At 40.3% G+C, this 13,757-nt stretch overlaps 1 protein-coding gene across 1 annotated transcript in view; it reads right to left on the minus strand.

Moving 5' to 3' along the window:
• Nucleotides 1-13,757, minus strand: part of LOC134303423 (astrotactin-2-like) — a 311,971-nt gene that overhangs the window by 37,711 nt on the left and 260,503 nt on the right. Inside the window, exons 18-19 of the mRNA XM_062988832.1 lie at nt 7,748-7,881; nt 6,453-6,601 (exon numbers count right to left, since the gene is read on the minus strand). Coding sequence (XP_062844902.1) covers nt 6,453-6,601; nt 7,748-7,881 — 283 coding nt within the window. The remainder of the gene's footprint in view (nt 1-6,452; nt 6,602-7,747; nt 7,882-13,757) is intronic.

The raw sequence follows: 13,757 nt of genomic DNA on the forward strand, positions 1-13,757 counted from the left end.
CGGTTTATAGTTTGGAGTTTTACGGCGGCGCCGCTTTACAGGTTTTATCTGCTGTGTAGGAAAAAAAACCTACAAGTTTTATGTGGAGATTACGAGCAGGGTACTTCCCTAATATATTTACCCCGGCTCCAACAAAAGTAAACCCAAACCTGGAAAATACAGCGGTGTGTGTGTGTGTGCCCAGGGTTCAAAAAAGGAAGAGGGTGAGGATGAGGAACCACCAACAGTGGAACACCAAAAGTATTGGGACGCCCCTTCTAATTTTTAAATGATCTTTTCTGAGAAGCTTCTCACAGGACTTGTGTCTGTATATCTGTGGGAATTTGTCCCCATTAGGTCAAAAGAGCGTTGGTAAGGCTGGGCACTGATACTGGTCAAAAAAGCTTCAACTCATGCTCCAGTTCAGTCCAAATTCCTGTTCAGTTTCTTTAAACTGACATTTTCTTCATGTATTTATGCTGGAACAGGAAGGGGCCTTCCCTAAACTGTTCCTTTATATAATTGATTATTACACCTCTTAGCAATTGTTGTGGCCGAAACACACAAATACGACAACTAGAAGGGGCGTCCCAATACTTTTGTCCACCATGATCCTAGGGAAGTGGATTCAATTCTCCCCTCTAATCACTGTACATAAGCAGTTTTGCATGTTCTCCAAATGTCCACATAGGCTTTCGAAGGTGAATTGACTACTGTTTATTACCCAGGGTGAGAATCCGTGCATAAATAAGAGAAGACGTGATGTGATGTGATGCGCTGCTATGGTACCGGATGCTTTCTGGGCAGGCTTCGGACACACCGCAGCTCTGATCAGGATGAAACGAATGCAGGATATAAAAACGAGAAGAAACGATCCGTGATAAACCGAAGCGTCGGCAGGTAAAGGTGTGGATGTTCAGTGATGTCAGGGTTTATGTGGAGCTACAGAAGCTCAGCTGGTGTCAGGGTTGCCAGATACCTGTCATAAATCCCTCACCCCACTTACCAAATACGAGCAGAATGTCGTCATTTATTTATATTAGTCATCTATAAATACGTGAATATTTAACTTAAATTGTCTAGATTAATTGCAAAAACTGCTTATATTTACTGAACATCAAATAACAAAGCAAAAGAAATCGTATTATCTTCTGAACTGGCAACACGGGCTGGTGTCTGAGCTTCACAAACACTCGGGTTTCTGCGTGCGGGCGCCATCTAGAGGTGTCTGATGGACACGTGGTTTTAAATACAGACCTCAGACTGGACGATAGTGACCAGAAACGTCCTTTCTGTCTAGGGTTCGAATCTCAGTGTTGCTATCGGCAAGTCGGGCGACTTCATGGACATGATTGGCTGATCGGTCAGGAAGTCATTTCCAAGGAAAACAAGTCCCACCACGACCCTGACCAGTATGAATAATATAAGGACAAAGGTATTCGGACACACTTAATCTGACACACACTCTTTCTCCAACGCTCATACAACCAATCTCACAACACACACACACACACACACACACACACACACACACATTTTTTCATACACTCCCTCTCACACTCTCACACACCTGTATTATCTCTTTGGGTTTCTTCTGGGTACTCCGGTTTCCTCCCACAGTACAAAGACAAAGAGCAGTCAGGTTAACTGTAGCTACTAAACTTGCCCTGAGTGTGTGTGTGTGTGTGTGTGTGTGTGTGTGTGTGTGTGTGTGTGCGTGTGTTCCTGACTATATCAGTATAACAGCCTTATATTTACATTACACACATTCACACAGAAGCTTAACTGACCGTGGGCTTGTCGGACGATCCATTTCCAAAACAAATAGTATTAAAGTAAAGTGACCTCTGTGTTATCTTTTTAGCTATGACAACAAATGTCTGTGGGAATTTGTGCCCATCGGTCAATAGAGCATTTGTACAGCTGGGTTCGAAGAGTCTCAATTGATGTTCCGGTTCATTCCAGAGCTCTCTTCTCGCCTGAATCGCTGATCGCCCTGCGTTCACACCAGAAGCATCATCATCGTCGGTGTGGTGCAACCGAGCACCACCACCCATCAGACCAGTGCCCGATTTTGTCTGCACTGTTGATCGTGCCTGCTAGGGGCGCCCAGCTGACCGGTAGCAGAGCTGAGATGCGAACTCTGGGATTTTCGTGGTTAGATACTAACTGGAGATTAGAAGGGTGCTGGTTCAAGCCCCATCAATCCCAAGTTGGCAGTGTCGAGCCCTCAATTGTTTGCCCGCTAAATGCCGCAAATGTGAAGAGAGTCAAAGAGGTGAGTCAGGTCGATAGCACCGCTAGGATTCCTCTGCTCCTCTGCTAGGAGAAATAAAAGACGTACAGTCGGACGCTTCTTTCGCGCTTGCATGTTAGGAACGAATAACGTTTTACGATTGGGTTTTACGAGGAAACGAAACGTAGATGCTGGGATTGTTGTGAGAAGCAGAACCTGCGGGTTTAGGAGACACGCATCATTGCTGGGAATCGATCTTTACAGACAGGATTGTTCACCAAAGAACACATCGTAAAGCGCTTTACGGGCGGCTGGAGTGGAACGTTCCTCCTGCCCGGCGCTGGTCAGAACAAAGCCGAAACATTTAATCAGCTTCAATTAGTAAATGAAAAACATATTCGTGGGCGCTGACTCACTCCGGAGCCTCAGGTGAGCGCCGCGGACGCCTTCCGAAACGCAGCAGAGGCCGAGACGGACAGAGACGAGGATGCTCGGGATCGGAATCAGGTTCGGTTCGTTAAGCACACAGATTAAACCGGAACCGAGCCAGCGGACCGCTGATCGCCAGCTCGAGCCGACGGGACGAAACCTGAGCGCGGTGTTTCCTTTACAATCACCCCCTCAGCTCTCTCAGAACAGATCCGTCTCTACGCTGAAGTGTAAACGGCAGCTCAGAGCTCCTCATTTTTATTCTTTTTATTCCTGAACACGATCCAGAACTTTTCAAGAGGCCCAAAAAATCACTCGTACTCAAGTATCTGTAATGAAACTCAGATTTATACGTGTGATATACTGTATATTACAACTGATTTCTTTTCATTCTTCATTTTCATGCATCTGCTTTATCCTGGTCAGGATCGCGGCGGATCCTGGTCCATCTGGTAACAGTAGGCACAAGGACAGGAACCCCCTGGACCTGGACCAGGGCGCCAGTCCATCACAGGGCTTCAGACCCCCCAGAGACACAGACAATCATATCTGTGTCTGTGTAGATGCACTGCTTACTTTTGTTATGATGTTATGTAAGATACTGTTATGATGTTATATGTTATAAGTTACTGTTATTATGTTATATTTTACAAGTTATTGTTATGATGTTATATAAGTTACTGTTTTGATTCTATATAGGTTATTGTTTTGTTATGTTATAAGTAATTGTTATGATGTTATATAAGTTACTTTTATGATGTTATATAAGTTACTGTTATGATGTTGTATGTTATAAGTTACCGTTATTATGTTATATTTTTTAAGTTATTGTTATGATGTTATATAAGTTATGGTTATAATGTTATATAAGTTACTGTTATGATGTTATATGTTATAAGTTATTGTTATGATGTTATATGTTATAAGTTATTGTTATGATGTTATATGTTATGTTACTGTTATGATGTTATATGTTATAAGTTATTGTTATGATGTTATATAAGTTATGGTTATGATGTTATATAAGTTACTGTTATGATGTTATATGTTATAAGTTATTGTTATGATGTTATATGTTATAAGTTGCTGTTATTATGTTATATGTTATAAGTTGCTGTTATGATGTTATATAAGTTGCTGTTATGATGTTATATGTTATAAGTTGCTGGTATGATGTTATATAAGTTACTGTTATGATGTTATATGTTATAAGTTATTGTTATGATGTTATATGTTATAAGTTACTGTTATGATGTTATATGTTATAAGTTATTGTTATGATGTTATATAAGTTATTGTTTTGATGTTACATGTGATAAGTTACTGTTATGATGTTATATGTTATGTTACCGTTATTATGTTATATGTTATAAGTTATTGTTATGATGTTATATAAGGTGCTGTTATGATGTTATATAAGTTACTGTTATGATGTTATAAAAGTTATTATGATGTTACATGTTATAATATACATGTTATATTATTATTTTGTTACATAAGTTATTGTTATGATTATGATGTTATATAGGTTATTGTTATGTTATATGTTACAAGTTATTGGTACAATGTTATATGTTGGGAGTTATTGTTATGATGTTATATAAGTTATTGTTATGATTTTATATAAGTTATGTTTATAATGTTATTTGTTAGAAGTTATTGTTATGATGTTATATAGATTATTGTTTGTTATATGTAATGGTTATAATATTATATATGTTAGAAGTTACTGTTATGATGTTATAAATGTTATTGTTATGTGTATATACAGTATATATACAGTACAGGCCAAAAGTTTGGACACACCTTCTCATTCCTGTGGTTTTTCTTAATTTTTTTTAAATTTTCTACATTGTAGATTAATACTAAAGACGTCCAAACTATGAAGGAACACATATGGAATTATGTAGTAAACAAAAAAGTGTTAAACAAACCAGAATATGTTTTATATTTTAGATTCTTCAAAGTAGCCATTTTTTGCTTTAATGACAGATTTGCACACTCTTTGAAATTTTCTCAACCAGCTTTATTAGGTTTCCACCTGGAATGGTTTTCAATGAATGTTTGTGCCTTGTCTAGAGTGAATTTTTGGAATTTGTTGCTTTTTTAATGTGTTTGAGACCATCAGTTGGGTTGTGCAGAGGTAGAGTTGGTAAAATATAAAACATATTCTGGTTTGTTTAACACTTTTTGGTTCACTACATAATTCTTCATAGTTTGGATGTCTTCAGTATTAATCTACAATGTAGAAAATAAAAATAATCAAGAAAAAACATTGAAGAGAAGGTGTGTCCAAACTTTTGGCTGGTGTGTCCAAACTTTTGGCCTGTACTGTATATATACTGTATATTTATATATATATACATACTGTTGCGCTACATGAGCTACGTCTTTAATAACCCCGCCGTGCTTTAACCCGAGGATCGACTGTGATGATGGATGTGAACTTGGACCAGTACAGCAGGATTTAGTAACATAATGGACTAGTGTTTGAGACGTGGGCTTTTTCTCAGGAAGAGCCGGTGCCGCTGTACGGGGAGACCGACCGGCCCCGCCACTGAAATACAACCCGATTCTGAAAGAGAATCCCGATGTCAACATGTCCGGATCGTACGATTATAAATGAACCACGGCTCAGAAAGTACGGGCCACGTTTCCGGCCCTGGCCGCCCCGTCTCTGGAAATCAAGCGCAGCAATCCGTAATCGTTAAACGCCGCGTCGGATCTCTTCACGTCAGAGAAGCGGAATGAGGAGAGCAGGGGACGAAACCCGCTGGTTTTTATGGCTCGCTGAACGACCTGGAGGATCCGACCGTTTAGCTTAACTGCGTAGGAGTCCAAGGTGGTGTGCTTTACACCATTCTGGTCGACTCGAGGCATTGAGCATGTTGATCATAGGATTGTGTGCAGCTGCTCGACCATGAAGCTCCTAATGAGATGTTTGAGATGCCGACTTGATTGCTAAAAAGCCAAAATCTTCAAAAACTAAGTGGACATGCCAACTTTGTATGATTTGAGTATTTTACCAGCATGTTTCTCTACCTGTAGGTTTGAAACTGAAAATGACATGTCCACAGTCAGTGACAGTAAACAAAGCGTACAAATCTACACCAATATTTCAGACCGTATAATTAATTTTCATGATTTTGATGTCTGAATGTACCTGACAGGGACGCGTGGGCAGGTAAAGCATGAATCACCTGACACTCGCCCCTTCCTGGTCTCGTCCGGAGTCGCTCACAGTTCCGGACGCTCTGTCAGATGACTAAACCCGACCGCATCCACCTTCCCTCTCCTTTATCCTGCTTTATTAAACGTCCATCACCGCAGCCTGACTCACTCTACACGACTTACGGCAGGAGGAAGAAACCGGTCCGGCCCAATTAAGGAGCTTGTAAATCTTTCTTTTCTCCGTCCTGTGACCTTTTCTCTGCGAGCTGACGGGGCCTAAGTGGACTTCAGCGGATCAGCAGAGCCATCGGTCAGCATGTGTGTTATTTCCAGCGGCTCGCCAGCCCGGGAGGCTGAGCAGGACATCGTGCGGACTGGACGTTTCCCAGCAGTGGGAAATTAAATTTCTAAATTTGTCATGGTCATGAGATTAAAACAGCAGAATTGCAACATCACTGACCCTGTTTTCCACCTGACGGTCAGTCAGATGTAATCAGTTTCAGATCTCGTACCGTAAGTCTATTTTTGTGCCTTCGTTTCTTTACTCACACACATGCCAGATATGTGAAGCTACATTTGTTATTTTTTATTATTTCTTGCTCCCAAATCCGATCCACATTTATCAGAAGTCCCTTACCTGTGTAGATCTCCGCCTCGGATGGATCTTCGATCCGCTTGTGTTGGATGATGTAATCAGCCACTCTGTAGCCAATCAGAGGCTCCACGTCCACCCACTCCAGAGCCACCACCGTGCTGGACGGCTCCAAATGTGGAGACAACCTCAATCTGTAAAAAATAAATAAATAAATAATGATTAATTAATATTATCATATGGTTAGACATATATACACTTTAAGACCAAAAGTATTCGGGCACCTGAACCTCTCATTTCAAAACCATAAGCAATAATATTAATAAGTATTAATTAATAACATTAATGAAACACTGGTAGTCTAGTGGGTAGAGCTGTGAGTAACCAACTGGAAGGTTGTGGGAGCCACTGTTGGGCCCTTAAGCAAGGCCCTTAACATTCTTGGTCGTACAATGGTCGACCCTGCGCTCTGACCCCAGCTTCCAAACATTATTATTATTATTGTTATTATTATTATTATTATTATTATTATTATCATTGTTATTATTATTATTATTATTATCATTTTTATTATTATTATTATTCTATTATTATTATTATTATTATTATTATTATTGTCATTATAATAATTATTATTATTGTTATTATTATCATTGTTATTATTACTATTATTATTATTATTATTATTATCATTATTATTATTATTAATATTATTATTCTATTATTCTATTATTATTATTATTATTCTATTATTCTATTATTATTATTATTATTGTTATTATAATTATTATAATTATTATTATTGTTATAACTATTATTATTGTTATTTTCCTTATTATTATTATTATTATTATTATTTTTAGGATTTTTTATTTCTTCTATAATTTCAGATCCTGTTATATTATAAACATTTTACCCGGGCACTCAGTTGGCAAAGCAGGATAGTACGCTAACCCACTACCACTGAGACAGCCGGGCGTCTGCACAGACAAAATTGGCTATGTCCAAGGAAGGGTTGCACTGCATCAGGAAAGGCATCCGGTGTAAAACCTGAGACAAATAGAGGGTATCCATGTCCATGACTTCACTACATAGCCGTACGGCGGTCATGTCGCCCCCCCGTGTGGATGCAGGGTCACAGTTTTGGGTGAGATTTCTTTTTTTTAACCACCTAAAACACTTTGTTCTGAAAGTCAAATTTCTCCGAGTCCCTGGGAATCACACCTCGGTGAAGCACGGACAGAACAGAACATTCCACCACCTTCCTCAGGAGGAGGCCGACAGAAACCAATTAAAATCAAGAAGATAAAGAGACAGATCAAGCACAGGAAGCGACTCACGTGGGCTGGCGCAGGGGGCTGCAGTTGGGCAGGCCGTCTTTTCCGAAGGCGTTCAGGTCGCAGCGGCACCAGTTGTCGATGACATCACCTTTACCCGCGCACCAGTATGAGCTCATGGCTGCACTCTTCAGGGCCTGAGAGGAAAAAAGAGGACAGGACGGGTGAAAGGAAAGCAATTAAATTCGGCCGGGGCGCGCTGAGTCACGGCTGGCGACGCGGCAGACTGCACACCTCGGCTCGAGAAGTGGCACGGCTCTGAGAAGTCGCACCCCGAGCGAGGGCATCTCCAGGTACAGACACGGGCATGTCTGACTTTAATTGGAAAAGCCGAACTAAAAAGGTCAGCCTGTGTGTGACTGTCCAGATCCGACAAGTCCGAGGGAAAGAGCAGGAGGATGATGAGAAATACGAGGAACCCCCAGACCTGTTCGGTTTCTGCCATGTTGATTAATCGGTCTGATCCTAAACTAGCTCTGATCCTTCTTAGTGTTATAAAATATGACGCATGTTGCAGCAGATTAGAGAAAGAGCTTTTGCAGCAGGGACTAGCAGTCTGGTCAGGATTCATTTCTCCTCAAGAAAGCTTTAACTGGGAAGTTTGTCTTTAATGAAGACATTAAAATAAATAAATAAATATTATTATTATTACATTATTATTGCTTCATTATATTATTTAATTTGATTATTTTATTAAATTATTTTTATATTTTTATTAAATGTATAATTTGTTATACATTTTTATTAAATTATTATTGCTTCATTATTATTATATTACTTTTATTAAATTATTTTAATTAAACTTTTTTATAAACTGTTATTAAATTTATACAATTTTTAAACATTGTTACTGAATTATTATTATTACTTTATTATTATATTATTTTTATTAAATTATTATTATTTCTTTATTATTTTATTATTTTTATTAAATTATTATTATTTCTTTATTATTTTATTATTTTATTAAATTACTTTTATAATTTTATATTTTATTTCTTAAATAATTTTTTATACATTTTGATGAAATTATTATTATTGTTTTATTATTATATTATTTTGTATTAAATTTTTTTGATAAATTTTTATAACTTTATTACATTTGTATACATTTTTTATTAAATTATTATTTTTGCTTTATTATTCTATTATTTTTTATTATTGATTTATTATTCTATAATTATAATTATTATGTTGCTAACAGGTGTAATAAATCAATCATATAAAGGGTATTTCTGTTGCACCCAGCGTTTACCGGTGAACCTGAAACCTCCACGACCCTGATCAGGAAAAAGCTTTTCATAAAATGTTGTCAACACTTAAACTTTCCCTTCAGGCTTTTCCGAGCATCAGGACACGACGATTACGCCGCCTGTGCCCCCGACATGAACGTCTATAGCAGCCTGTAATGGTTTTTAGGGGCGATTACGTTCCTCCTAATGAAATCTTCCTCAAAACAACAGCAAACACAAAAACAAGATGATCGTCCTCAGTTAGAGCTTTCTGTTTACCGAACCGGACCAATGAGCACACAGATCAACCGATAAACCAACAACAGTGCCTGGTCAGGGTCGCGGCGGGTCCAATTTATTGGGTTAAAGGTAAGAAACACTCACACTGGGGTGTCTTTGTACTGTTGGAGGAAACCAGAGCACCCGGAGGAAACCCACACAGACCTTCTTGCTGCGAGATGACAGTGCTACCCAGTGCACCACCTTGCCACCCTGTACTGTGTGTAATAAATCAATCATATAAAGGAAATAATATGCTTCCAACTTTAAAGCAACAGTTTAGGGAAGGTCCTTTCCTGCTCCAGCATGATTGTCCCCCTGTGCACAAAGCAAGCTCGATTTAAAGAAACTCCAGCGTCCTGCACACAGAACCCTGACCTCAGCCCTACTGAACAGCTCTGGGATGAATCGGAAACTCAACCAACATCAGTGCCCAGCCATAGACATTCAAAGTCTGGTAAGAAGCCTCCTCAGAAGAGCGGCTGTTGTTCTAGCGCCCATAGAGATCACTCTATTTCAACAAGCTCATGGTCAGGTGTCCGAATACTTGTGGTCATATACGTAGTGTACCTTTATTTTAGGACGCTATTTTATTGTATGATTTTAAACTATAATAATTGGAGCTCCTAACAGAATGATGGATCTTACAGTCCGGTTTCCGCTCACAGACTTCGGGAACGTTCAGCATTTCTACGTTCTCTGCAAAACGTGTTAAACTCAACCCGAGCCGAACGGAGACCCGGTCAGAACTGGATCCTCGAATACGCCGGGGCGACGGCGCTCGCGGTGGATGATTGACCGGACGTTAGGCTGAACTGGACAGCAGACGGTGCTCAGCCAGAGTGTGGGTGCTCAAAACCTGAGCAAATCCAATAGAATTCTGCGCAGGAGAACCTAATACGGCCCGCGGCGGTTAAGTATTAAACCAGCGAGCCGGGTGTCGAGCAAAACAACATTTTCCAGGAACGCGGTCGGGGCTGAATTCACACCGGAGTCAGACGGAAGTAAAGATGGAAGGACGGGAGGAAATCCGCCTCGAGCGCTTTTACATAACGTCATCTTCTGCTTCGGGCTCAGCCCTCGTGAATTTCGGGTTCGTCTCCAGGTCTCCTTTCTTGGAAGACGCTTTCGGAGACGTTACCAAATCTCATTCGGACGTTTCCTGTTATCGATTAACCCGAGTCCCACTGCTCACGGGGTCTCACGGGGTCGCTTTCGATGAATCGATTAGTCGGTCCATCTGCCCGGCCCGTGTTTACAGTGTTTTTCAGCCACAGGATGGCGACGCTAATGGAATAAACAAACGTAACTGGGGCTTAAATGCATTTAGAAGTCGGGATTGTTCAGCTTCCCGTCAGTGGCAATAAGCTTTTTCAATGCATGTAATCGATCAATATCCAACAGTTCAAGGGTTCAGCCATAACATTAAAACCACCTCCATGTTTCTACACTCACTGTCCATTTTATCAGCTCCACTTACCATATAGAAGCACTTTGTAGTTCTACAATTACTGACTGTAGTCCATCTGTTAGCCACCTTTCATGCTGTTCTTCAATGGTCAGGACCACCACAGAGCAGGTATTATTTAGGTGGTGGAACATTCTCAGCACTGCAGTGACACTGACATGGTGCTGGTGTGTTAGTGTGTGTTGTGCTGGTATGAGTAGAGTCTTAATTAAACACTTCACTTCACTGTCACTGCTGGACTGAGAATAGTCCACCAACCAAAAATATCCAGCCAACAGCGCCCCATGTGCAGCGTCCTGTGACCACTGATGAAGGTCTAGAAGATGACCGACTCAAACAGCAGCAATAGATGAGCGATCGTCTCTGACTTTACATCTACAAGGTGGACCAACTAGGTAGGAGTGTCTAATAGAGTGGACAGTGAGTGGACACGGTATTTTAAAACTCCAGCAGCGCTGCTGTGTCTGATCCACTCATACCAGCACAACACACACTAACACACCACCACCATGTCAGTGTCACTGCAGTGCTGAGAATCATCCACCACCTAAATAATACCTGCTCTGTGGGGGTCCTGTGGGGGTCCTGACCATTGAAGAACAGGATGAAAGGGGGCTAACAAAGCATGTAGAGAAACAGATGGACTACAGTCAGTAATTGTAGAACTACAAAGTGCTTCTATGTGCTAGATTAAATCATTGTCTGTTTCTCATTCATAAAAGTACAAAAGTCATTTATGCTCCATTATGGTTTATTTGTTTGTTTTTTTACTCCATCACTCTCATTTCCTCGTCGTCTTGCTTGCTGACGTCTTTTATCATGACGTCTTTCCACCACAATTTCCCCCCGTACCCCTTTTCCTGCCTCGAGCGTCTTCCCTCGGTGCTTCTGTAAGCCGTCTCTCATGCAGGTCATTATAACGGCATCATATCAAACGCCCGTCGAGATACCGTTCCTTCGCTCTAAACGTCATTTATCAAGACTATTTGACGTAGACGTGACTGCGATGGATGGAAATGTGGAAGTCTGGCACGGCGAGAGTTCTCCAGAGTTTGGTCTGTTTTCCAAATGCCCCATTTAAAATGAATAAATAAATGCTTATGCAGATGGCGGGCGGGTGGTGCCAAGGCCTAGTACGCAAACCCATCAAACCATATCACAGATGTGATTGACTATTTCAATGGCTGGAACCGGCACTGGAATGACGCCCTGTATGGAACGAATTCGTCTGATCCTCAGACAGTTCCTTTCACTTTATGTTTTGGTTTCTGTCCTGAGAATGCTGTGTAAATTGGGGGCCCTTATAGACCTTTATAGGGGACTCATAGACCCAGATATGCCTTATAGACCCAGCTATTTCTTTTAGATCCTAACAGGGAGTCCTTAGAGATCCAAATATGTCTTACAGACTCAGATATCTTTTACAGATTCTGATATGCCTTATATACTTTTATAAGGGGCCCTTATAGCTCCAGATACATCTTATAGACCCTTATAGGGGGTCCTTATAGACCCAGGTATGCCTTATAGACCCTTATAAGGGACGCTTATTAACCCAGATATGCCTTATAAACCCATATATGCCTTATAGATTCTTATAAGAGGCCCCTTCAGACCCAGATATACCTTATAAACCCATATATGCCTTATAGATTCTTATAAGAGGCCCCTTCAGACCCATATATGCCTTATAGACCCATATATGCCTTATAGATTCTTATGAGGCCTCTACAGACCCAGATATACCTTATAAACCCATATATGCCTTATAGATTCTTATAAGAGGCCCCTTCAGACCCATATATGCCTTATAGATTCTAATAAGAGGCCCCTTCAGACCCATATATGCCTTATAGATTCTTATAAGAGGCCCCTTCAGACCCATATATGCCTTATAGACCCATATATGCCTTATAGATCCTTATAAGAGGCCCCTTCAGACCCAGATATGCCTTATAGATCCTCATAAGAGGCCCCTTCAGACCCAGATATGCCTTATAGACCCATATATGCCTTATAGATCCTTATAAGAGGCCCCTTCAGACCCAGATATGCCTTATAAACCCATATATGCCTTATAGATTCTTATAAGAGGCCCCTTCAGACCCATATATGCCTTATAGACCCATATATGCCTTATAGATTCTTATAAGAGGCCCCTTCAGACCCATATATGCCTTATAGATTCTTATAAGAGGCCCCTTCAGACCCATAAATGCCTTATAGACCCATATATGCCTTATAGATCCTTATAAGAGGCCCCTTCAGACCCAGATATGCCTTATAGACCCATATATGCCTTATAGATTCTTATAAGAGGCCCCTTCAGACCCATATATGCCTTATAGATTTTTATAAGAGGCCCCTTCAGACCCAGATATGCCTTATAGACCCATATATGCCTTATAGATTCTTATAAGAGGCCCCTTTAAACCCAGATATGCCTTATAGACCCTTATAGGGGTTTTTTATAGACCAAGAAATGCCTTACACACCCTTATAGGGGGCACTTATAGACCCAAATATGCCTTGTAGACCCTTACTAGATGTTGGGGGGACCTATAAACCCACATATGCCTTATATAGCCAGATATGCTTTATAGACCTTTATAGGGGCTTTTATAGAACCAGAAATGCCTTATAGACCCTTATAGTGGGCCCCTATAGACCTAGATATCATTTACAGACCCAGATACATCTTACAGAGCCTTTTAAGGGGCCCTTATAGACCCAGATACACCTTACATACCCTTATAGGGGGCAGTTATAGACCCCAAAATGCCTTATAGACCCATATAGGAAGCCCTTACAGACCCAGATATGCCTTATAGACCCTTACAGGGGGCACCTTATAGAACCAAATATGCCATATAGACTCTTAAAGAAGGCCCTTATAGACCCAAATATGTGTTATAGATCCTTATAGATGATTATGTGTAGATTGATTGATTTAAAAATGACAATCACAGCCAATTTAAACCAAATGTACAAAACCAAAAAATGTGAAGGGGTCTGAATGTTTTCTAAAAGCTCT

The sequence above is a fragment of the Trichomycterus rosablanca genome, chromosome 26 (genome assembly GCF_030014385.1).
Source record: "Trichomycterus rosablanca isolate fTriRos1 chromosome 26, fTriRos1.hap1, whole genome shotgun sequence".
NCBI classification, from domain to species: domain Eukaryota; kingdom Metazoa; phylum Chordata; class Actinopteri; order Siluriformes; family Trichomycteridae; genus Trichomycterus; species Trichomycterus rosablanca.